The following is a 25,912-nucleotide window of genomic DNA, read 5'->3' on the forward strand; positions in this document are numbered from 1 at the left end:
TTAACATTGGCAGCTTCACAGTGTTGAATATGTCCTCCACTGACAAATCGTGTGGCAAGGAGTTTTGTTTAAAATCCCAAACATCAAAATCAAAATCACTCTCAATGCCTTTGTTAGATTTTCCTTGTGGAAAAAACAGAGCTTTTCCTTGTTCTAGAATGTCACTAAATCTTGCCGTGGTGCTGATTGAAAGCTTTCTTGTTCCTCCTCCTTGTTTAGCTCTGACCTGCTTAGATGATTTGTTTTCAGTGTGGATCCAGCCTATTTCAATTATTCGCGTAGACTGTTTGGTTCTTTTTTTTTAATGTTAGATGGTCCAGGCTCTTCTTCCCCATTATGAGGTTGAGTTCTAACTTTCAGTTTCTCCCTTAGTCTCTCAAAAAGTCCCTGTTTTCGTTTTGCTGAGTGTGGATGAGATTTGCAAAAATTAACTAGAGCAATTCTGTCTCCATAGGATGGCAGGTGGTCCTCCAAATCTGCATCTTCCATCAGCAAAATTACTTCTCTGTCAATCTGAAAGCAGTGTAAAAGTAGAGTTAGAGGCAAAAAACTAAACAAAAACATTGACATTATTTTAAGTGAATGGTGAAATAATGGGTGAGACACACGTTTTTGTAGTCAAATGGCTGACATAATAGGCAATATACAAGCAGAAAAGTAACCTTATGTTCTTGAATCCATGTGATGGCTTCCTCTGAAACATGACGTCCCCTTAAGAATGCCACAATGTCAGACAATGAGTCAGTCATGATACATGGACCTGGAGCAGACAGGAGAAATGGCCTTGTTATTATCTGACTAATCAGCAGCTTTTAGTAATGAAACATTAGTCAACGCATAAAAAACATACCAACGGACAATCAAGCAATGCACATCAAAAGTATGTCCTCCTCCAACACTGGGAATGACCATCTGAATAAATCCACAACTGTAAGCATATGAGTGTTAGTGAAAAAAGATGATCACAGTTACTAGGCTCATAAGCATAAGTGTTGTTGTGGCTCTGCCTGCTAGCACTTGCGCGGGTTTATCTCTGTCAATATGGCAGGTTGTGGAGGGCGGGGTTACGTGTTTGCCTCCCGCGCTCACCTGGGTCGCGGCTGCTACTGCTGTGTAATAGGATGTAACGGGACTTACAATCACCGCATTGAAACCTTGTATCCATCGCGGCATAGAGCAATACTGGCCATGGGTGCTGGCCATGGATACCGGCCGTAAGGTGCTGTGTATGGTCTGCTCGACGCTGCGACCCCACCTGCGCTCCCCATTCCCATGTGCGTGTCCCTGTGGTGTGCGCATGCCGCGGCACTGCACTGTGCGGTGAATATCAGCACTCTCTTGGTACTAACTTTACCGAACTCTTGCTTACGTCGTGATGGGCTTGTCAGAACCAGGATTGATTCCGGACCAAACCACCCCCAGCATAACACCAAGACCTAACCAACTGGTCAAGAGCTGTGTCTTACGAAGCGTCATACGATGCGTCATACGCACACCTCCAAAATCATATGCATTTCATTGCCTTGTAATCTCAGCCATAACTTCAACATACTCCCCATATGAATGAGACCGTCCTGACGAGGTAGCAGCAGTCCTGCCCCGCAGTCGACCTTGTACACGGCCTGCGAAGGAACCAGGCCGACCCCTCGCATGTATTAAACGCACTTGCCGCCCGTTTTACTTGAAATGTATCGAAATACATAATCCACATTTTTGAAATATCACATATTATAACAATATAAGAAAATATAGCCTTACCTGCATTGAAAATATGGAAGAAATCCGGGTAAAGATGAATTGATCTCCGCTTCTTTCGTTTCGTCTCCCACGATGGTTTGATTTTGACTTAATACGAAAAATTTCGACTTTATTCTCATTAATTAAGGAGTTTTTTTCTCATTAATTAATGACTTTTTTCTCATTAATTATTGACTTTTTTCTCGTTATTTAATGACTTTTTTCTCATTATTTAATGAGTTTATAGTCGTTAATTTACGACTTTTTTCTGACTTCGACTTTTTTCTCATTAATTAACGTCTTTTTTCTCATTAATTAATGACTTTATTCTCGTAGTGCAGCGCATTTTTTTTTCTTGGTTGGCCCTTATACTCCGTCGTAGTTCTTTGTTGTTGTTGTTGTTGTTGTTGTTTTGTGGCGGTTGGCATCCGATTGTTGCATTGCCGCCAGACTTTGTTCCTCAGACTTTTCGGTTGGTCTCTGAAACAACAACAACAACTATTCTAGTCACAAAGACATATCATGACCTCATGGGCTTTGTAACACCAAAGCAATGGAAGGAGTACTTTTACGGACTACGACAGAGTCTGAGGACAAAGCACTGGAAGTCAAGGCACTGGAAGAAGAACTATTAGGACTACGACAAGGTCTGGGGAGTGGGGTCTGGCGGTGGTGCAGCACTCGGATGTCAGCCGCCATAAAACAACAACCCGGTTGGTCTCTGAAACAACAACGTCTGGCGGTAATGCAACACTCGGATGCCAACCGCCATAAAACAACAGTCTGAGGAAGAACAAGCCCTGGACTAAAACTGTGAGGAGACCTTGCTCAATACCCGGTCTGGAGAGACGGGAGATGGCGGAGGAGAGTGGATCGGGGATGGAAGACGTTCTGGACGGCGTGGAGGAGCAGCCTTTTCTGCCTGCACGTGCCCGGAAACGTAAAAAGTCCCTTAGCTCGTCCGAGGGTTCTGGGAATGAGCAGCAGGATGAGGCTGAAGCTATTGATATCCGGGGTGAGAGCAGAGACTGTAAGGTGATCATAAAGCTTGCACAGGATAGTGCATCCTTTAAGGAGTGGAATTCAGTGGCATTGTCAAAGAGCCTAACTGTAGCTGTGGGAGTGATCAAGAGTGCGAGTGTCCTTAGAGATGGCTCGCTGCTGGTCGTGTGCAAGGACGCGGCTCAGCAACGGAAGGCGATTGGAACTAAACGTCTGGGTGGAAAGGACATTCTTGTGTCTGATGCTGAAAGAAACACGGTCAGAGGAGTTATCGTAGGTGTCCCTACGGCGACGTCTGTGGATGAAGTTAAGGAGAATTTCACTGGAGTTACGGTGGTGGACGCTAGGCGTTTGAAGGTGACCCGGTTTGGGGTAAGATGTGACAGCTTGTCGGTAATGGTAACACTTGAAGGGAGGTGCCTGCCTAGTAAGGTGTTCATTGGGTACATGTGCTATAGCGTCAGGCCATATGTTCCGCCGCCCCTGCGTTGCTTTAAGTGCCAGCGCTTTGGGCATATTGCAGCGGTCTGTAGAGGGAAGCAAAGATGTGGTAAATGTGCAGGAGATCACGAGTATGGGAAGTGTGACGTGGGTGCAAAACTGAAGTGCTGTAACTGTGGGGAAGAACATAGCTCTGCCTTCGGGGGATGCAGGTTTAGCAAAAGAGCTGCTGAGGTGCAGAAAATAAAGGTCTCTCAAGGTATATCCTATGCAGATGCAGTCAAGAAAGTTTCAAGTAACGAGTTTAGAGTAAATACAGAGAGAGGAGCCAGCGCTGCTCCCAGCCAGGGCGAAATGAGAAAGGCCAGCGTGGCTCCCAAGAAGTGTAAAGGTTTCAAGAGTGGAGGTCCCAAGTGTGCAGGTTCCAGAATTAATGAGAATACCCTGGTTGTGGATAGAGAGGATTTTGTACTCTTTATGGTGGATGTTGTAAACTGTGCTGCTCAGACTCAAAGCAGAACTGAAAGGATCAGGATCATTGCTAAAGCTGCAGGGAGATTCCTTGGAACAAAGGAGCTTGATTGGGCAGATATAGAAAACAGGCTAAAGGCGCTAAATGGGAGTCGGAGTGATGGGGGTCTGCTTTTGGGGAGTCAGAGTGATCAGAGTGACGAGATGGGGGTGGGGGTGGTCTCCTGTCCTCGTCCAGTCTCGTAGACGCACGGCTACCAAGCAGCGACGTCAGTGGACATATTAAAGCCTATAGAATGAAGCCTAAAGAATAAAGCTGTACGGTGGAAGCACCGAACGTCAAAGAAGGAGAGGAAGATGAAGAAGAGTCTCCCTGGAATAAAGCCGGTTGTTGTTGTTGTTGTTGTTGTTGTTGTTGTTTTATGGCGGTTGGCATCCGAGTGTTGCATTACCGCCAGACTTTATATCTTCCTCAGACTCGTCTGAAACAACAACAACTATTCTAGTCACAAAGACATATCATGACCTCATGGGCTTTGTAACACCAAAGCAATGGAAGGAGTACTTTTACGGACTACGACAGAGTCTGAGGACTACGACAAAGTCTGAGGAATAAAGTCTGGCGGTAATGCAACACGTTCTGGACGGCGTGGAGGAGCAGCCTTTTCTGCCTGCACGTGCCCGGAAACGTAAAAAGTCCCTTAGCTCGTCCGAGGGTTCTGGGAATGAGCAGCAGGATGAGGCTGAAGCTATTGATGTCCGGGGTGAGAGCAGAGACTGTAAGGTGATCATAAAGCTTGCACAGGATAGTGCATCCTTTAAGGAGTGGAATTCAGTGGCATTGTCAAAGAGCCTAACTGTAGCTGTGGGAGTGATCAAGAGTGCGAGTGTCCTTAGAGATGGCTCGCTGCTGGTCGTGTGCAAGGACGCGGCTCAGCAACGGAAGGCGATTGGAACTAAACGTCTGGGTGGAAAGGACATTCTTGTGTCTGATGCTGAAAGAAACACGGTCAGAGGAGTTATCGTAGGTGTCCCTACGGCGACGTCTGTGGATGAAGTTAAGGAGAATTTGACGGGAGTTACGGTGGTGGACGCTAGGCGTTTGAAGGTGACCCGGTTTGGGGTAAGATGTGACAGCTTGTCGGTAATGGTAACACTTGAAGGGAGGTGCCTGCCTAGTAAGGTGTTCGTTGGGTACATGTGCTATAGCGTCAGGCCATATGTTCCGCCGCCCCTGCGTTGCTTTAAGTGCCAGCGCTTTGGGCATATTGCAGCGGTCTGTAGAGGGAGGCAAAGATGTGGTAAATGTGCAGGAGATCACGAGTATGGGAAGTGTGACGTGGGTGCAAAACTGAAGTGCTGTAACTGTGGGGAAGAACATAGCTCTGCCTACGGGGGATGCAGGTTTAGCAAAAGAGCTGCTGAGGTGCAGAAAATAAAGGTCTCTCAAGGTATATCCTATGCAGATGCAGTCAAGAAAGTTTCAAGTAACGAGTTTAGAGTAAATACAGAGAGAGGAGCCAGCGCTGCTCCCAGCCAGGGCGAAATGAGAGAGGCCAGCGTGGCTCCCAAGAAGTGTGAAGGTTTCAAGAGTGGAGGTCCCAAGTGTGCAGGTTCCAGAATTAATGAGAATACCCTGGTTGTGGATAGAGAGGATTTTGTACTCTTTATGGTGGATGTTGTAAACTGTGCTGCTCAGACTCAAAGCAGAACTGAAAGGATCAGGATCATTGCTAAAGCTGCAGGGAGATTCCTTGGAACAAAGGAGCTTGATTGGGCAGATATAGAAAACAGGCTAAAGGCGTTAAATGGGAGTCGGAGTGATGGGGGTCTGCTTTTGGGGAGTCAGAGTGATCAGAGTGACGAGATGGGGGTGGGGGTGGTCTCCTGTCCTCGCCCAGTCTCGTAGACGCACGGCTACCAAGCGGCGACATCAGTGGACATATTAAAGCCTATAGAATGAAGCCTAAAGAATAAAGCTGTACGGTGGAAGCACCGAACGTCAAAGAAGGAGAGGAAGATGAAGAAGAGTCTCCCTGGAATAAAGCCGGTTGGTCTCTGAAACAGATCGCCTTTCTGTTTTCACGTCGGAACTCATAGCGATACGGTTGGCGTTGGAATGGGCGGAATCTGCTTTGCAGTGTTGCGGCATTGTGGTGGCCTCTGACAGCCTTTCTGCATTGCAAAGCATTAAATCTGGGAAATCGGATTGCAGACAGGATGTGTTGAATGGCATCTTCTGTCTGATGCTCTCCCTGTCCAGGAAGGATGTGAGGGTTTCCTTCATTTGGGTCCCTGCGCATGTGGGGGTGGATGGTAACGAAATGGCTGATGCACTGGCTAAACGTTCCCTTCGGCGGCCATCAATTGATGTGGCGGTTGAGTTAAGCAAATCTGAAATCAAGCCTGTTATCAAGAGTCATGTGGTCGGCCTTTGGCAGGAATTTTGGAGCCACTGTGTTACTGGACGGCATCTCTATCACATACAGGGTAGTGTGGGTCCTTGCGGGTCTATGGGCAGGAACGCGTGGGAGGAAAGGGCCTTCGCCCGCATGAGGATTGGCCATACTGGACTCAATTGGTCACTGAGTAGGATAGGCAAACATCCGACCGGTCTGTGTGGTCACTGTCAGGTGCCAGAGACTGTCGAGCATGTGCTGATTTGCTGTGAGGCTTATGATAGAGAAAGGGCCGGGTTGGCCTTGTGGTTTCGGAATAATGGGCGGGAGTTCAATCTGCGGAACGTTCTGGCGATCCAGTCACAGGGTTTGTGTCAGGCTGTGGTTGCTTACTTATGTAGCACAGGGCTGGGTAAACGTTTATAGAGGTGGGGGGTGTTGGAGACTGAGCCGAGGATGAGGAGCAAGAGGATGTCCTAACGCGCTTGGACTTCGTGGGCCTAGAAACGCCAAAGTGATGGAAGAAGGACTTCTAACCGAGCGTCAAAGAGGGCGAGGAAGGTGGGGAGGAGTCTCCCTGGAATAAGGCCGGTTGGTCTCTGACACAACAACTATTCTAGTCACAAAAACACATCATGACCTCATGGGCTTTGTACGCCAAAGCAATGGGAGGAGTACTTTTACGGACTACGACAGAGTCTGAGGACTACGAAACGTCTGAGGAATGAAGTCTGGCGGTGATGCGGCACTCGGATGCCAACCGCCATAAAACAACAACAACAACAACAACAACAACCTGGCGGTAATGCAACACTCGGATGCCAACCGCCATAAAACAACAACAACAACAACAACACTTTAAACTGAAAAATAAATAAATACAAAAAGAAAGACGCCGGTTTTATTTTCTTAAACAGGAAGTCCCCGTGTTTACATTTCAGCCTCTCCGCTCCGCGTGCTAGCTCACATGCTAACATGCTAACGAGCTCCTCTCCGGTGCATTTGAGATGTTTTCCTGGACTTCTTTAACCTTACGGGGCTTTTTGAAAACACGTTTCACACGCGGACAGTTCCAGACTTTAGCTTTTCACTCGGTCTCGGCTCCGGTTTGTCCTTTTTTCATAAACAGAACTCATCTTCTCTCCAGTGAACAACCGCGGCACTTCTACAAAATACAACAAATGCCGAAAAAAGACAAGGTACTTTTCTAATATTCATGCTTTTAGTGTGAAACTGTGTGATGAGAAGATCCTAAAACAAGTCAATTTAAATACAATACAATAAAACTTTAATTTCTAGTTGAAATCCTATTTCATGTATATTTTATCAAAATGCAAAAGTTTGTATTTATATTTTATAGTTGTCATAGCTGAAAAAAACAAACTGAAACTGTACTTTAATTTAAATTTAGTTCGTCATTATTATTATTATTTTTCTTATTACATATATATTATTATTACGTTTGTCAAATGCAAAGTGATGTCTATTTAATGTATATTTTGTCAAAATGCATAGGTTTTACAAGAAAACATTTGTATTTATATTTTATAGCGTTGTCATAGATATTACACTAATAAAACTGAAACTGTCGCATTTGTTATAATGATCAGTACAGCATTATTATTATTATCATGAATATTATCATTATTATTATTATTACTTCATATATATTATTATTACATTTGTCTAAATCAAATGAAACCAGATTTCAGTCAAACAAGGCAATGGAAAAGACAATATAAGATTAAAGTGCATATGAAAGGTTCTCTTGTTTTTCTTATTATTACTTAGTTTGTTGGAATAAAACCTGTGATAAATGTTTATCATAGTTTTTTTTACTTCTGTTAAGTGGAAGTTTGTGAAGACATTTTTTTAAATAAAAGTTTAAAATGACAGGAAGTAGAGCTGAGGGACAATTTGTGACGCAACTCACGTTTTTATGACAGTTTAACCCATCATTCAACAAACTAAAGATGTTCTATGGTATTATTGTGTGTTAAATCATAACTGTTGTGTCATTTATGTGTATTTTGGCTCTTGTTTACAGTCTGGTTGCTCGGTAACAGTTGTGTCATATTTGCAGCTCGTGTCAAACCAGGAAGTACAATTATAAACTTTACAAAAATTTTCAAACCGGGGACAAATGGGCAACATTTTCAGTCAAATCTTAAATGAGTCATATCCACTTTGACTCATTAAAATTACAAACATTCACACTCCTACTTTTAGAGTTATCAGTCAAAGTGTGTGGTAAATTTACTTATTTTATCAATTAGTCACAAATAGGGATTTCAAGATTACTAGATTAATCAATAATCGTGATTATTCGGGTCACAATATGATCTTATGAACAAAAAAATAAAAATCGTGACAATTTTAGAAGCAAGCATTTTTTGTTCAATTTTTAAAGCCCAAAAATAGACTCGCATGTGAAATAACTTTCTATTTATCCGTCTTTTTATTGTCACATTTAACTTCAGTTTGTCTTTCAGAAAGTTCATAAAGCTGCGAATGTAGGAATGGTCTGCTGGTTAAAAGGGGCGTGGTTAGTAGGCGTGGTTAGCCGGTCAGTGTAGAGGTTGGGGCGTCGGTAATGAAAGAAAACTAAAGATTTACCTGGTCAATAATTGCGAATAATGGTTTGATCGTGACGTTTTTCCGTCTCCGGCGGTGACACCGACTCGTTTAACCGCTGGCATTTCCGCGTTTCACCACCAGGGGAAATCGCCGCCGGCCGCGGTGGCTAAAGCCGTGGAACCACCGGGGCCCGTGACCAGGGACAAGAGCGGCGCCGTGACCGTCTCAGTCCACGCCAAACCCGGGGCAAAACTCAGCGCCATCACCGGTACAATAAGTTACTTTTATTTTTATTTTTTTTACTATTTTTAAACACACAGCAACAAAACTTACACAACACAAACTAATCTATATAAAGAAATCGAGAAGAAAAATAAATACAAAATAAATAATAGTAATAATTATAATAAGAAAAGAAAATAATTACAAAAACAATAATAGCTTTTTTTTTTTTTTTTACCTTTCCTGTAGAAGTGTCTGCAGAAGCGGTGGGCGTGGCCATCGCGGCGCCTCCTACGGACGGAGAGGCCAACGCCGAGCTCGTCCGGTTCCTGTCCCAAGTTCTGGGCCTGAAGAAGAGTCAGGTTGCACTGGACAAGGTGCGAGAAAACAAGGAGTCATTTTTTTGTATTATTTATTATTCTAATATAAGCATAAGAGAGTGTGTGTGTGCATAAGTGAACTTAAATTTGTACATCCGTATTAATATATATATTTCCTCTCATTTAATTTTCTTCCCTAAATCTTTAAATGGGTCATTTTGTGTTATGTATTTTTTGTTGCTAAAAAATGAAAACAAGGAGAAACGGGACTTTTACTAATATTATTTATTCTTATTATTTATAGAATTTTTTAGGTTTTGTAAATCAGAACTTTCAAGGGGAATAATATAAATGCATTAATAATCTGGACAGTCATTCTACTAAATATATTAAAATTACGAGGGAAACATTTATTATTATTATTATATTATTACTATTTTTTGTTTTGACAGACTAAGAATGGGAACATACATTATTACACTATTCTTTTCCTCTGTTTGGTTTTTAAGTATAAAACCCCAAAAACAAGACAAATAAATGAATAATCCACAGTTTGGTACCAACATAACGGTTCTAATCACAGTCTTTCTTTGTGTTTGGTTTCCAGGGCTCCAGATCCAGGGACAAAGTCATCAAACTGGACTCGACGCTCGGCCCAGAGGAAGTTCTGCAGCGGCTCAAACTGAAGTCCAAACCCTGAAACTAAATCTGTTTAACGAGCCAAACGGAAAAGGAAAATCAGGACAAGAAACGCACGAAAGAAATGTGAAGAAAAAAGGAAAGAAGAACGGCGTCAAATCAAAGCGAGATGAGGAAACGGCTTTGTTTTCTCTGCGATCCTCCGGCCGGACACTAGATGGTGCTGTGACGCTTCCAGAGTCCGTTCAACTGAAGGAGAAAAGAAGTATGATGAGGACAAAGGGTCAAGTGCAGGACAGAGACAGAGACAGAGACAGAGTGGACGTTATCAATGATGAACGTTTGAACCACGATCGCGATGTTTGTGATGCAGTTATTGTTTTAATCATCTGTCAGTCAAAACGTGTCGTCCACTTCAGCGTTAGATGTTAAAAGCCATATATTATTATTATTATTATCATTATTATTATTATTAAACTTGTGTGGAAACTGATTACATAAGAAGCTTCACTGACTCGTGTCTAATTAGACGAGTGTAATTTAAGTTTTTTACATTTTTCAAGTTAGTCAATCCTAAAACATGTAAATAAACCAACTCAAATCTAAACAAAAGGTTAAATTGAGACATGAAAATTAAATGAAGCGATTATATTTTAAGTTTAATTGTAATGAAAGGCAGATCGAAATGCTTTGGTCGTTATTGTGGATTTATGTAGTTACTTATTTATTTATTTATATGTTTACTTGTTCGTGTATTTATTTACGTATTTATTTAAGTTGGACAGTTACTTGTACAGTCAAGTTTGATCAAGGTTTGGAAAAAGTACAAATATTTCAGCTTCTCTCAAAATAATTAAACCAGACGCCAAAAAAGAAACAAAATTAAAGATAAAACATGAGCAAGTGGCAAAGTAAAACTGTTTAACGACATAAATAAATGAATGATGTATTGAAATTGTGCTAAAAAATGTGAAGAAAACGTCACAGTTTGACGTCGTGTTGTCGTTAAATTGCGAATAAGCGTTTATCACTGTTTTTTCCCTCTCACAATAATCACTCAAATTGCGCTCATTCCACGAAGCCTTTTGTGACGGCGAGCAGGGCCGGCCCTGACGGCGAGCAGGGCCGGCCCTGACGGCGAGCAGGGCCGGCCCTGACGGCGAGCAGGGCCGGCCCTGACGGCGAGCAGGGCCGGCCCTGACGGCGAGCAGGGCCAGGCCTGACGGCGAGCAGGGCCAGGCCTGACGGCGAGCAGGGCCGGCCCTGACGGCGAGCAGGGCCAGGCCTGACGGCGAGCAGGGCCGGCCCTGACGGCGAGCAGGGCCAGGCCTGACGGCGAGCAGGGCCGGCCCTGACGGCGAGCAGGGCCAGGCCTGACGGCGAGCAGGGCCGGCCCTGACGGCGAGCAGGGCCAGGCCTGACGGCGAGTAGGGCCGGCCCTGACGGCGAGTAGTGACTGAGTTGTTTTCAAAGATTTGGGTGAGATTTATAAACCGTAAGCAGAATTTTGAAGTCTATTCTTTAAAAAGGCGAAACTTAAGAATGTATTTATTGACTTTTATTTAATCTGGTCAGAACTCATTCAGATCCAGACCTTTTCCTTTTTTTTTTTTACACCCGGGGCAACGAGAAAGACGATATGTTCCTTACGGGTTACGGGTCAGATCTGTGGCGAGGCGAGCTCCCTTCACAGTAAAAGCGTGCGCGTTTTCTTCCTTTTTTTCTCTTTTTGTACAGATCCTCCAATTTACCAGCAGCAGTGGTATTCTTTTTTTATTTATTTTTTATTGAAAGAATAAACACAGACCAATCAAAACTAAAGATAAAGAAAAAATAAAGATACAGTCCAGTAACATTGTTAAAAAAGAAAGAGAAAAATAGAAAAAGGGAAAAAAAGAGAAAAAAAGAAAAAAAGAGAAAAGAAAAGAAAGTGCGCGGGCGGAACCGGAGTAAATACAACGTGTGTCTTGTTTGCAGTGGTGGGCCGTGGGTCTGGGGCCTCAGTGAGGTCATACACAGTCCCACCCAATGAATCCACCTCTTATTACATCATATTACATCATTATGATGCGGCGGCTCTAGACGTTTAAACAGGCGTCGCTTTATCTTGTCCGCGCTCGTTCTTCGCGCCTTCTGTGTGCAGTTCTCCGTGCGCTGCCGTTGACCGCTCGTTCTCTGCTCGTTCTTGGCGCGTTGTCCGTGCGTGCCGTGTGTGGTCTGTACCGCGCTGCTGCGCACGCATGTTGCCTGTAACAGACTTTGCAGCGTCAGTGTCGGTGTTGGACGACCTCTCCTTACAATGTCTAACTTTTCTTGAAAAGTTCGTCTTGAGAAAGGCGTTAATAATTATATCCTCGACCAAATCGATATATTGTCCTCCTTCCACATTGTGGGTTGAAAAAACAGTTTAGTAGTACACAGATTAATGTGTCTGTCAAATCAAGTTTCCTAGTTCTGAGGTTCTGCTTAGCCCCGCCCATAGGACCTGCCTCTCAATATTGCTGATCCAATCAAAAGACGTGCACGTGATGCACCTGCTGCTCCTGTGTAACAGCAGCAGACGTACAAGAGCCAACTCTGAAGCTGATTGGTTGACACATCATTTTCATTTCCATTCACTTTAAGCCATAAGCACCCTCACTGTTGAGTCTGAAGGCCTCGGCAGGTTTTAGATCCCTGGCAACACATGACGGCTGAATATGATTGGAGAAAGATCTAACATAAAGACCAGCCTCCAAATCTGAACCTGGGGCAGAAGCAGTGCAACAAGAGGAAAGACATGAAATGAAGACTATAAGTCTTACTCTGGGGAATAATTTAATACATATTTGAGGGAAAATATATATATATTTTTAAATTATATTCTGATTATGTTCAGGCCAGCAGAGAAGGCCTTGCTGGTCCTGACGGCCCACCACTGCGTGTTTGAGATGACTATTTTTAGAATAATGCATCCAAATGAAAATAAAATACAAGGTTAGAGCACCTGATCCATAATGTGAGTCCCATTTCCTCCAGTTTATGTTGAATTTGAGCGTGTTTTCACAGTTTATGTTGAATTTGAGCGTGTTTTCAACGTGAACAAAACGCGCCATCGCTGAACAAACACAAAAGTTTCATTTAACACTAACACAACAATCCAGCAACTTAACAGCATCGTCACTTATTAATGCGCCGCTGCGGAACATTCACCTCTTTTCAGCGCGTCATCGTTTTCCCCCTAAAAACGCACGACCGGACGCGGCTTATGTAACGCTTTTATTCCCCGGCGCCGCAATTATTAATGAACGCCAGAAGAAACGGTGGCATTTGTCTGGCCTGGAACAGGCTCTTACGGGCTTTGTTTACGGGACGTTCCGGTAATGGACTGAGTCACGGCGGTAAGTGTCCGCGCGCGCGTCCGGCAACAGCGAGCGCAAAACCCCGACGCTTTTCCACTTCCGGCAGCTGCAGTTTATCATCAGGACGTTCAGTGCGGGAGGATAGTGTTTTTTAAAAGTCAAATTAAAATTGTGATTTGGCAAATGGAAAAACGATTTGAATATTTGTTTGAACTAAATCTCTCTGTTTTTATTCACGTACGGGAGGAAAAAAGTGCCAGTGCCAGTCGATTATCGCTGTGTAAATACTGTGAGTGCTTTAAAGTGCCACTCTAGACTAGAATTACTCATATAAATGCAAGAAAGAACATTATCGTTATGTTTTCACCCAAACAGAAGACATTTAATGTGTACAAATGCTCGAAATTGCACATGTTTGTACATATTTTGCACATATTTGTACATATTTTGCACATGTTTGTACATATTTTGCACATATTTGTACATATTTTGCACATGTTTGTACATATTTTGCACATATTTGTACATATTTTGCACATGTTTGTACATATTTTGCACATGTTTGTACATATTTTGCACATATTTGTACATATTTACTGTCGTACTCACACACAATTAATGTCATGTTCATGTGCATATAACTGATGTAAATAAGAGTGTTTACTTGACCATTATTAGTAGTATTATTTGTCTTATGCCAGCTATTTTTATCATTATTTTATTTTGTCTTTATTTTTATTTTCTTCCCTCCATTCCCTATTAAGATATGAGAGTTTTTGTTCATAATTTTTCTTCCTATAAGTTATCTGTCCTTCCCTCTGTATTTACTGCCTTGTAACACCAAAATGTCCCCACGTGTGGACAATAAAGGATTATCTTATCTTATCTTATCTACCGTAGTGTAAATGTGACCAATAGATTTAAATAAAGCTAAATGTCTTGTTTTGTGTTTTTGTTGACTTGATCATCTACAGGTTATTTAGTGTTGGCGTGAACTAGATCTCAAATTTGGATTCATATTTTTTTATTAAAATGTTTAATAAATCCATATTTGACTCAGAAATCGACATGTTCAAGTTAAATCATGTAACGTTTGGCGTGTAGTAGGTGCTATCTTTGTGGGAGAAAAACACAGTTGATTAAATGAAACATGGAGCAATTCGACCGAAACATTAATAATAACTGAATAAATAATGACAATAAACTCTCACTTTATGGGTCTCTTGAATTATTAGTTCAGCGGTTCATCTTTCAGTCTTCTTTGTTTGTCGCATTGTTCATTTCTGTCCGATTTAATTTAACCATTTTCCACGTCATTTTCATGCAATTACGGCAACATTTCGGTTGTAAAACTACTTACCGTATTTTCTGGACTATAAGTCGCACTGGCGTATAAGTCGCACCAGCCAAAAAATGCATAATAGAGAAGAAAAAACATATATAAGTCGCACTGGAGTATGAAATGCGGTTACAAGTGTGAAAATAGCAAATAATATCATATATAAGTCACTACAGAGTACAAGTATAAGTATATAAGTGTAAATATAAGTATAAGTCGCACTCCGGCCAAAACTATGAAAAAAAAAGGTGTGCCTTATAGTCCAGAAAATACGGTACACATTTTCCACCTAATTTTCACACAATTACGGCTCAGTTTCGGCCGTAAACGTACTTATTTCTCCGCTGGCGACATGTTTTCGACCCCAGTTCGCTAGTTATCCGAATACTAAAGCAGTCGACCATCGTTTCTGTCATCGATTAAGCGATTAATGAACCCGTTTGACCAGTTCGCACGGCGTCGTATGTTTCCCCCTCATCTCATTCCGACCTCTTACGAACACGAGCGGACACAGCTGAGATCCATAAGTTCTGTGTGAAGTGCATTAGCCGCGTCATGTTTATCTCTCTGCGCAGCGGAGTTCATGCCGCGGCCACAGATTATACGGTTTATTTTGAGACAAACAAACACGCTCGTCGTTCAGCGCTCTTATCGCCGTTCACATCTGGACATCTGGACGTTCAGGCCGATCCATAAGTCCGGATTCGATGGTAAAAGGGCGTGGTCAAGCGTTGGTTTTAATGGATGAGACAAAAGCGCCGCGGTAACGCTTTAGTCGATTAAAGCGCCCCCTACAGGTCGGACGACTCGTTGAACTAAAACGCAGTTAAGATAAATGTGTTTTGAAATTTGCTAGAAATTATAAAATGTTATCACAGAATAGCAAAATTTTTTTAGGTTTATAACTTTACTTCCTGTTTGTAATTGATGACATCACACTAGGAAATTACCCAGAAAACACTGGGCAAAAACTCATCTAATGTCACAATTTTTTGGGTAGAAAATGGATGGAAATACAAATATTTGAGAGCAACTTTACTTTGTTGAATTACTGTTTAGAGAGTCAAAAAGTTGTTTTTCTAGTGTAATTTATGCATAAACTTTGACTGGAATGATGTCACTTCCTGTCATTTTCTACATATGTACGTTTTCTCCACAAATACCTGCTCGATTAGTGTTAAACTTTTACGGTTTTCTAATTGTGACTGTATTTGGTGTGTTTATACCTGTTGTACATGTAAATGATAGTTTTACACCGATCGAGCAGGTGTTTGTGGAGAAAACATGGAGAAATCTGTAGAAAATGACAGGAAGTGACATCACACCACTCATTCCAGTCAAAGTTTATGCAAAATTTACACAAATAAACAACTTTCTTTTGACTATCTAAACATTAATTCAACAAAATAAAGTTTATTTGTCAAACTTATTATTATTATTTTTTACATTAGATTCGTTTTTGCCCAGTGTTTTCTGGGTAATTGTGTGATGTCATCAATTACAAACAGGAAGTGACATTGTAAACCTAAAACAAATTGCTATTCTCTGATAAAATTGTTATAATTTTTAGACATATTTAAAATACATTTATCTTAACTGCATTCTAGTTCATTGAGTCGTCCGACCTGTAGGGGGCGCTGTAAGTCCACTTCCTTCGAATCGTCACACTTCGACACCGACACAAAACACGCAACATCTCGTCAATGGAAAACGAGAAGTCGTCGCGTACGTTTGTTCTTGTTCTGACGTCACGTTTCTTCGGTCACATGACCCGTCCGAGCGCGAGCGCAGTCACGTGACCCGTCCGAGCGCGAGCGCAGTCACGTGACCCGTCGCAGTCACGTGACCCGTCGCAGTCACGTGACCCGTCGCAGTCACGTGACCCGTCGCAGTCACGTGACCCGTCCGAGCGCAGCGTTGAGTTCGCCTCAGGACAAAATGACGGGATGACGCTCTCAAAGGCGGTATGGACGATTTTTCGGCGATTTGAGAGCACAGGTGGAAGTGCTCATGCCACTCCCCCGTGCGGACCGATACAACACACACGTGCGTTTGTTTATTAGCGCAACGGAGCGCATCATTTCTCGTCTCCTGTAGATTTCAGTCTCTTCTCCGTCAGCTCGAACTGTCTTTCTCCGTCCTAATTTTGTCCAGTACACTGAGGGAACTATATTATGATAGATCCATGCGCTTAGGCACGCGGAAACGTGAGGACGAACCGCACGCGGCTGCAGGTGAGCGGTAGGTGCGTTTTATGATTGATACGTGGCAGGACTAATGGACAGTCCACGCCACGAGGAAATAAGACTCAGATTTGGGCCAAAAAAATCGTCCATTCAACCTTCAAGAACGTTCCTATATCTGGTGTTTTCTCCACGTGGCTCCAGAGGGACCGCTGAGCCTCCATCGCACCAAACTATAAATAAAAGCAAAGCAGTTCAGAACGTAATCCTCACAGACGCGACTGGTACAAATACACGATAAATCATCTTCTAACCTACGGAGTCCAGAATTACTGCAAATTTGAAGTGAACTTTGCAGAAACGATGCTTATGATTTAAACTGCATTTTGCAATATTTAAGAAAAGAAAATACATGTATTTTTTGTGCTCATAACTACATCTAATTAGCTTTTTTGTCCTGGACTAGAATAGTACATTTGTCACTAGATTACGTACTAAACCCTGTAAATCTACGTCATGTGGTGCCTGGCGGCCAATGGGATCACTGTACTCCAAACCAGGAAGTGCGTAACCATCAGCTTTAACTTGATCTCAGTCTGCCACACGGACTTGAACCCGCGATCTTGTGTTCACGGGGAGGAGGCTTCGGGGGGGCCCCTGGGATGGGTGGATCCCTCCTTATCACACAGGCAGAATGCATTACAACAGTGCCCCCTCGTGGTGACGTGGAACAGTGCTCAAAAACATGACATCCTATTATATATCCTGTTCAAGTGTCGAATTAAATCACTTTTTCCTGGTGTTAATCATGTTTACGTGTAAATAGTACTGCTTTTGTACACTACTCCTACGTTTTTTTAAATATATTTTTGACATAACTGATGATAAACTGACTCAATATTGAAACGGGACACTTTTTGCGTCCAAGTTCAGTCTCACAAGTGCCTTTTGGAGCCTGGAGAATAATATAATATGTTTTAATGTGTGTTGTTTTCACTGGATAAAGTTTGCCCAGCCTCATCGTCCACGATCAGACTCTAAACGCTCTAATCCAGCAGCGTTTGGACTTACTGTGGATATCTCTGGACATCTTTTAATTGGCCTGTTTCTAATGAGTTTAAATCCACCCATGTGAAACAGGAAGTAGTTGGAAGCGGTGCAAAGTTGAGTCTAATTATGCAAAACACTTTGATTACTGTAATATCTCCACAGTAAAACTCACAGTGGCCAAACTTTGCTTCAGTAATAACTTATACTTCACTCACGACCCAATAACTGTAGAGATGAAGTCAAAGAGGAGAAAACTTAAATATGCATAATATTGGGACGCTTGCTTCAGATCACTTCTGTTTCATGAGTGACACTTTGCTTCCACTCAGAACTGCACTTTAGTTGATGTTTCTTTAGTAAATCTTAAAGCTCCTAAACTTCAAACAGGATTTGTGGTGAATCTCAGAGGAAGACGTGACGTGTCCGGCTTAAGTCTGTGTCCAGACATGGCTCACACAGACAGAGCTGAGCCTCCAGCACAACACTCACTCTGAAACACTCTGTTATATAACGCTGACAGAGCCAGAGCTGCCCTGGGGCAGACTGACTGAGAGTCTCACTGGAAACAAGGGAAAGCAGGATTAAGACATTCAAACTTCATTCTACCTCTTCTCCTGCTTCAAAGTCTTCAACCATTTTGTTTGGGCCCCTGGCCCCCAGGGGCCCAAACAAACACCTCAGTGGGATGATTTGGCAAACTCTTGTTGGGAAACACGGGTAAGAAAAGCCCCTCAGACACAGGGAGAACATGCAGACTACAGAGGCCTCAGACCAGAGACCTTCTCACTGTGATGCAGCAGGTCAAGACGCTCAGCCACTGTGCATTCACATGAGACAATTATGAAATTACTTTTCTTTATCTTCATTTATCAACATTATAAAAGACAAATATTTTCTGTTTTGGGAAAAGTGACTTTCCTCCTGACGACGAGAAGTCGACACAAATCCAACTGAAGCCGACTTTATCTTTGACTTATCCACAAAGTCACAGCGATTCTCAATCTCTGCATCTGCAGAGACAGGACAGGAGCAGGACAGAGACAGGACAGGAGCAGGACAGAGACAGGACAGGAGCAGGACAGACAGGACAGGAGCAGGACAGAGACAAGACAGGAGCAGGACAGACAGGACAGGAGCAGGACAGAGACAAGACAGGAGCACGACAGAGACAGGACCAGGAGCGCGACAGGGACTCACAGACAGGACCAGGAGCGCGACAGGGACTCACAGACAGGACCAGGAGCGCGACAGGGACTCACAGACAGGATCAGGAGCGCGACAGGGACTCACAGACAGGACCAGGAGTGCGACAGGGACTCACAGACAGGACCAGGAGTGCAACAGGGACTCACAGACAGGACCAGGAGCAGGACAGGGACTCACAGACAGGACCAGGAGCAGGACAGGGACTCACAGACAGGACCAGGAGCAGGACAGGGACTCACAGACAGGACCAGGAGCAGGAGCAGGACAGGGACTCACAGACAGGACCAGGAGCAGGAGCAGGACAGGGACTCACAGACAGGACCAGGAGCAGGAGCAGGACAGGGACTCACAGACAGGACCAGGAGCAGGACAGGGACTCACAGACAGGACCAGGAGCAGGAGCAGGACAGGGACTCACAGACAGGACCAGGAGCAGGACAGGGACTCACAGACAGGACCAGGAGCAGGAGCAGGACAGGGACTCACAGACAGGACCAGGAGCAGGACAGGGACTCACAGACAGGACCAGGAGCAGGAGCAGGACAGGGACTCACAGACAGGACCAGGAGCAGGACAGGGACTCAGTGGCGCTGCTTCTTCTTTGTCTCAAACTAAACTTCAAAGTCTCCGATCAGCCTAAGTACGTGACGTCAGAGCAGTGACGTAGTCCTCGGGGGGCTGAGGGGCGGGACCCTTCAAAGCCGCGCGCGGACCAGAGCGCACGCGACAAAGTGCTCCTGCACGAGCCTGAACTGCAGAGGCGCGTGTTCTTTCACCTGTCCTGCATCTGCACCTGACCTGCTGTTGCACCTGTCCTGCATCTGCACCTGACCTGCTGTTGCACCTGTCCTGCTTTTGCACCTGTCCCGCTGTTGCACCTGTCCTGCTTTTGCACCTGTCCCGCTGTTGCACCTGTCCTGCTTTTGCACCTGTCCTGCTTCTGCACCTGTCCCGCTTCTGCACCTGTCCCGCTTCTGCACCTGTCCCGTGACACCTGCCAGATGTGGGCGCGCGCGGTGCTTTGCGCGGGACTGATGTGCGCGCTGTGGCGCGAGGGACGCGCGGAGACCGAGAGGGACGAGAGAGACGCACTGGACCTGCGCTACAACAACAGACTGGTGAGACACGCACTGAGAGGACACGAGAGGACACGCACTGAGAGGACACACACTGAGAGGACACGAGAGGACACGCACTGAGAGGACACGAGAGGACACGCACTGAGAGGACACACACTGAGAGGACACGAGAGGACACGCACTGAGAGGACACGAGAGGACACGCACTGAGAGGACACACACTGAGAGGACACGAGAGGACACGCACTGAGAGGACACGAGAGGACACGCACTGAGAGGACACACACTGAGAGGACACGAGAGGACACGCACTGAGAGGACACGAGAGGACACGCACTGAGAGGACACACACTGAGAGGACACGAGAGGACACGCACTGAGAGGACACGAGAGGACACGCACTGAGAGGACACACACTGAGAGGACACGAGAGGACACGCACTGAGAGGACACGAGAGGACACGCACTGAGAGGACACACACTGAGAGGACACGCACTGAGAGGACACACACTGAGAGGACACGAGAGGACACGCACTGAGAGGACACGCACTGAGAGGACACGAGAGGACACGCACTGAGAGGACACGAGAGGACACGCACTGAGCGGACACACACTGAGAGGACACGAGAGGACACGCACTGAGAGGACACACACTGAGAGGACACGAGAGGACACGCACTGAGAGGACACACACTGAGAGGACACGAGAGGACACGCACTGAGAGGACACGAGAGGACACGCACTGAGAGGACACACACTGAGAGGACACGAGAGGACACGCACTGAGAGGACACACACTGAGAGGACACGAGAGGACACGCACTGAGAGGACACGAGAGGACACGCACTGAGAGGACACGCACTGAGAGGACACGAGAGGACACGCACTGAGAGGACACGAGAGGACACGCACTGAGAGGACACACACTGAGAGGACACGAGAGGACACGCACTGAGAGGACACAAGAGGACACGCAATGAGAGGACACGCACTGAGAGGACACGAGAGGACACGCACTGAGAGGACACGAGAGGACACGCACTGAGAGGACACGAGAGGACACGCACTGAGAGGACACACACTGAGAGGACACGAGAGGACACGCACTGAGAGGACACGCACTGAGAGGACACGAGAGGACACGCACTGAGAGGACACGCACTGAGAGGACACACACTGAGGGGACACGCACTGAGAGGACACGCACTGAGAGGACACGCACTGAGGGGACACGCACTGAGAGGACACGAGAGGACACGCACTGAGAGGACACGAGAGGACACGCACTGAGAGGACACGCACTGAGAGGACACGAGAGGACACGCACTGAGAGGACACGCACTGAGAGGACACACACTGAGAGGACACGAGAGGACACGCACTGAGAGGACACGAGAGGACACGCACTGAGAGGACACGCACTGAGAGGACACGCACTGAGAGGACACGAGAGGACACGCACTGAGAGGACACGAGAGGACACGCACTGAGCGGACACACACTGAGAGGACACGAGAGGACACGCACTGAGAGGACACACACTGAGAGGACACGAGAGGACACGCACTGAGAGGACACACACTGAGAGGACACGAGAGGACACGCACTGAGAGGACACGAGAGGACACGCACTGAGAGGACACACACTGAGAGGACACGAGAGGACACGCACTGAGAGGACACACACTGAGAGGACACGAGAGGACACGCACTGAGAGGACACGAGAGGACACGCACTGAGAGGACACACACTGAGAGGACACGAGAGGACACGCACTGAGAGGACACAAGAGGACACGCAATGAGAGGACACGCACTGAGAGGACACGGGAGGACACGCACTGAGAGGACACGAGAGGACACGCACTGAGAGGACACGAGAGGACACGCACTGAGAGGACACACACTGAGAGGACACGAGAGGACACGCACTGAGAGGACACGCACTGAGAGGACACGAGAGGACACGCACTGAGAGGACACGCACTGAGAGGACACACACTGAGGGGACACGCACTGAGAGGACACGCACTGAGAGGACACGCACTGAGGGGACACGCACTGAGAGGACACGAGAGGACACGCACTGAGAGGACACGAGAGGACACGCACTGAGAGGACACGCACTGAGAGGACACGAGAGGACACGCACTGAGAGGACACGCACTGAGAGGACACACACTGAGAGGACACGAGAGGACACGCACTGAGAGGACACGCACTGAGAGGACACACACTCAGGGGACACGCACTGAGAGGACACGCACTGAGAGGACACGCACTGAGAGGACAAGCACTGAGAGGACACGCACTGAGGGGACACACACTGAGAGGACACGCACTGAGGGGACACAGGACACGCACTGAGGGGACACGCACTGAGGGGACACGCACTGAGAGGACACACACTGAGGGGACACGCACTGAGAGGACACGCACTGAGGGGACACGCACTGAGAGGACATGCACTGAGGGGACACGCACTGAGAGGACACGCACTGAGAGGACACGCACTGAGGGGACACACACTGAGAGGACACGCACTGAGAGGACACGCACTGAGAGGACACTCACTGAGGGGACACAGGACACGCACTGAGGGGACACGCACTGAGAGGACACACACTGAGGGGACACGCACTGAGAGGACACACACTGAGGGGACACGCACTGAGAGGACACGCACTGAGAGGACACGAGAGGACACGCACTGAGGGGACACGCACTGAGAGGACACGCACTGAGTGGACACGCACTGAGGGGACACGCACTGAGAGGACACGCACTGAGGGGACACGCACTGAGAGGACACGCACTGAGAGGACACGCACTGAGGGGACACGCACTGAGGGGACACACACTGAGAGGACACGCACTGAGAGGACAAGCACTGAGAGGACACGCACTGAGGGGACACGCACTGAGAGGACAAGCACTGAGAGGACACGCACTGAGGGGACACGCACTGAGGGGACACGCACTGAGAGGACACACACTGAGGGGACACGCACTGAGAGGACACGCACTGAGGGGGCACGCACTGAGAGGACACGCACTGAGTGGACACGCACTGAGGGGACACGCACTGAGAGGACACGCACTGAGGGGACACGCACTGAGAGGACACGCACTGAGAGGACACGCACTGAGGGGACACACACTGAGAGGACACGCACTGAGAGGACAAGCACTGAGAGGACACGCACTGAGGGGACACGCACTGAGAGGACAAGCACTGAGAGGACACGCACTGAGGGGACACGCACTGAGAGGACAAGCACTGAGAGGACACGCACTGAGGGGACACGCACTGAGGGGACACGCACTGAGAGGACACACACTGAGGGGACACGCACTGAGAGGACACGCACTGAGAGGACACGCACTGAGTGGACACGCACTGAGGGGACACGCACTGAGAGGACACGCACTGAGGGGACACGCACTGAGAGGACACGCACTGAGAGGACACGCACTGAGGGGACACACACTGAGAGGACACGCACTGAGAGGACAAGCACTGAGAGGACACGCACTGAGGGGACACGCACTGAGAGGACAAGCACTGAAAGGACACGCACTGAGGGGACACGCACTGAGAGGACAAGCACTGAGAGGACACGCACTGAGGGGACACGCACTGATGCTGGTGTGTGTTCTGTCCGTGCTCAGTTGGGCGACCTGCAGGAGGTTCTGGAGAAGCTGCAGACGAAGAGCATCAGCCCCTGGGAGAAGAAGTACGGACAGGTCCCTTCTGTGAGTCCTTCAGCTAACTTATGCTCTCTTCTGTTTTAAAAACAAAGGTCCTATATACATATATATATATATATATATATATATATATATATATATATATATATATATATATAGATAAACATAACAGAACCAGAGTATAATAATAAAATAATAAAAAACACAAGCAGACAACTAAACTAAACTAAACAAATATAAACAATATAATTAAAGTGAAACAAAGGTCCAATTTAGTCCAAATCAAGTGAATTTGTCCATTTCCAAATTTAGTCCTAATATAATTCTGTCCTCCACGATGTCAGTCCAGTCTGTATCATCCATTTCTTTAATTAGCAGATTAGATTATGAGAGTAAACTTATGCATTTAGAAAACAAAGTAAGCTACACATAATTTCATTTTGCGACTTTTTTTCCATCATAATTTTCCTCATCCAAATATGTGTGTCTATGTGTGTGTGTGTGTGTGTCTGTATGTGTGTCTATGTGTGTGTGTCTATGTGTGTGTGTGTGTGTGTGTGTCTGTATGTGTGTCTATGTGTGTGTGTCTATGTGTGTGTGTGTGTGTGTCTGTATGTGTGTCTATGTGTGTGTGTCTATGTGTGTGTGTGTGTGTGTCTGTATGTGTGTCTATGTGTGTGTGTGTGTCTGTATGTGTGTCTATGTGTGTGTGTCTATGTGTGTGTGTGTCTGTATGTGTGTCTATGTGTGTGTGTGTGTGTCTGTATGTGTGTCTATGTGTGTGTGTGTGTGTGTCTGTATGTGTGTCTATGTGTGTGTGTCTATGTGTGTGTGTGTGTGTGTCTGTATGTGTGTCTATGTGTGTGTGTGTGTCTGTGTATGTCTGTGTGTGTGTATGTCCGTGTCCGTGTGTGTGTGTCTGTGTGTGTGTGTATGTCTGTGTGTGTGTATGTCCGTGTCCGTGTGTGTGTGTGTGTGTCTGTGTGTGTGTGTATGTGTGTATGTCCGTGTCCGTGTGTGTGTGTCTGTGTGTGTGTGTATGTCCGTGTCCGTGTGTGTGTGTGTCTGTCTGTGTGTGTGTATGTCCGTGTCCGTGTGTGTGTGTATGTGTCTGTGTGTGTGTGTGTCTGTCTGTGTGTGTGTATGTCCGTGTCCGTGTGTGTATGTGTGTCTGTGTGTGTGTGTATGTGTCTGTGTGTGTGTGTGTGTATGTCCGTGTGTGTGTGTATGTGTGTCTGTGTGTGTGTGTGTATGTGTCTGTGTGTGTGTGTGTATGTCCGTGTCCGTGTGTGTGTGTATGTGTCTGTGTGTGTGTGTGTGTCCGTGTGTGTGTGTCTGTATGTGTGTCTATGTGTGTGTGTGTGTGTGTGTCTGTATGTGTGTCTATGTGTGTGTGTGTGTGTGTGTCTGTGTATGTCTGTGTGTGTGTATGTCCGTGTCCGTGTGTGTGTGTGTCTGTCTGTGTGTGTGTATGTCCGTGTCCGTGTGTGTGTGTATGTGTCTGTGTGTGTGTGTGTCTGTCTGTGTGTGTATGTCCGTGTCCGTGTGTGTATGTGTGTCTGTGTGTGTGTGTGTATGTGTCTGTGTGTGTGTATGTCCGTGTGTGTGTGTATGTGTGTCTGTGTGTGTGTGTGTATGTGTCTGTGTGTGTGTGTATGTGTCTGTGTGTGTGTGTGTGTGTGTGTCTGTGTGTGTGTGTATGTGTGTCTGTATGTGTGTGCGCGTGCGTCTTATATTCCAGTGCGACCTGGGAGAGCACTGCGCCGTGAGGAAAGGCGCGAGGATCGGCCGCATGTGCGACTGTCCGCGCGGCGCCTTCTGCAACTTCTTCCTCCTCAAGTGTCTATGATGCAGCGCCACCTACAGTCTTATTTTGGAACCTGTGCATAGTCCACAAACCCGCAGTGTAAAGCCACGTGTCAAGTGTCAATAAAACGCTTTTGTGCATCTGAAAGGACTCTGCGTTTCAAATTATATTTACAGTTCACTAGAACTTGTACAATTCAACACATTTTGCAGGTTTACTCTGATGTTTTTGGAGCTTCATCAACACTGCAAAATTAAAATGTGACGTATGACTTACAATTTTGACTTAATTTGGTGTATTTATACCAGTTGTACATACAAATTGTAGTTTACACCGATCGAGCAGGTATTTGTGGAGAAAAGGTTGAAAAATTACAGGAAGTG

At 46.0% G+C, this 25,912-nt stretch overlaps 3 protein-coding genes across 5 annotated transcripts in view; 2 read left to right on the top strand and 1 right to left on the bottom strand.

Moving 5' to 3' along the window:
• The window catches only part of LOC140349050 (uncharacterized), a 2,426-nt gene extending 1,451 nt beyond the window's left edge, over positions 1–975 (bottom strand). Inside the window, exons 1-3 of one of the 2 annotated variants that reach the window (XM_072435257.1) lie at positions 851–975; positions 663–760; positions 1–505 (exon numbers count right to left, since the gene is read on the bottom strand). The exon at positions 1–505 is cut by the window's left edge and continues 1,451 nt beyond it. In XM_072435257.1, coding sequence (XP_072291358.1) covers positions 1–7 — 7 coding nt within the window. In that variant the 5' untranslated portion in view covers positions 8–505; positions 663–760; positions 851–975. Of the gene's footprint in view, positions 514–662; positions 761–850 lie in introns of both variants that reach the window. The other variant, XM_072435256.1, reaches the window with a different exon arrangement.
• Positions 976–7,018: 6,043 nt separating this feature from the next.
• Positions 7,019–10,240, top strand: cunh15orf40 (chromosome unknown C15orf40 homolog). The gene is made up of 4 exons (XM_072435349.1): positions 7,019–7,249; positions 8,769–8,895; positions 9,099–9,226; positions 9,777–10,240. Exons 1-4 carry the CDS (start codon positions 7,058–7,060, stop codon positions 9,867–9,869), a joined length of 540 nt encoding a protein of 179 aa, XP_072291450.1. The 5' UTR covers positions 7,019–7,057; the 3' UTR covers positions 9,870–10,240.
• Positions 10,241–19,666: 9,426 nt separating this feature from the next.
• On the top strand, positions 19,667–25,639 carry cart2 (cocaine- and amphetamine-regulated transcript 2). Of its 2 annotated transcripts, none has more exons than XM_072435053.1 (4): positions 19,667–19,703; positions 19,840–20,045; positions 23,684–23,767; positions 25,464–25,639. In XM_072435053.1, the coding sequence occupies exons 2-4, from the start codon at positions 19,929–19,931 to the stop codon at positions 25,569–25,571; spliced, it is 309 nt and encodes a 102-aa protein (XP_072291154.1). In that variant the 5' UTR covers positions 19,667–19,703; positions 19,840–19,928; the 3' UTR covers positions 25,572–25,639. The 2 variants fall into 2 exon arrangements, with proteins under 2 accessions (XP_072291154.1, XP_072291155.1); XM_072435054.1 differs by lacking the exon at positions 19,667–19,703 and having other exon boundaries at positions 19,749–19,856; positions 19,908–20,045.
• Positions 25,640–25,912: the final 273 nt, after the last annotated feature.

Source organism: Eucyclogobius newberryi, unplaced genomic scaffold (assembly GCF_026437365.1).
Source record: "Eucyclogobius newberryi isolate DKJ021-1_F unplaced genomic scaffold, fEucNew1.0.hap1 SCAF_7, whole genome shotgun sequence".
Taxonomy (NCBI): domain Eukaryota; kingdom Metazoa; phylum Chordata; class Actinopteri; order Gobiiformes; family Gobiidae; genus Eucyclogobius; species Eucyclogobius newberryi.

Excerpts from the sequence above, each read along its gene's own strand:
- cunh15orf40 (XM_072435349.1), top strand. The coding sequence starts at position 7,058 with ATGTTTTCCTGGACTTCTTTAACCTTACGGGGCTTTTTGAAAACACGT. Across the intron at positions 8,896-9,098 it reads AAAACTCAGCGCCATCACCG|AAGTGTCTGCAGAAGCGGTG; the intron begins GTACAATAAGTT and ends CCTTTCCTGTAG. Across the intron at positions 9,227-9,776 it reads GTCAGGTTGCACTGGACAAG|GGCTCCAGATCCAGGGACAA; the intron begins GTGCGAGAAAAC and ends TTTGGTTTCCAG.
- cart2 (XM_072435053.1), top strand. The coding sequence starts at position 19,929 with ATGTGGGCGCGCGCGGTGCTTTGCGCGGGACTGATGTGCGCGCTGTGG. Across the intron at positions 20,046-23,683 it reads TGCGCTACAACAACAGACTG|TTGGGCGACCTGCAGGAGGT; the intron begins GTGAGACACGCA and ends GTCCGTGCTCAG. Across the intron at positions 23,768-25,463 it reads AGTACGGACAGGTCCCTTCT|TGCGACCTGGGAGAGCACTG; the intron begins GTGAGTCCTTCA and ends CTTATATTCCAG.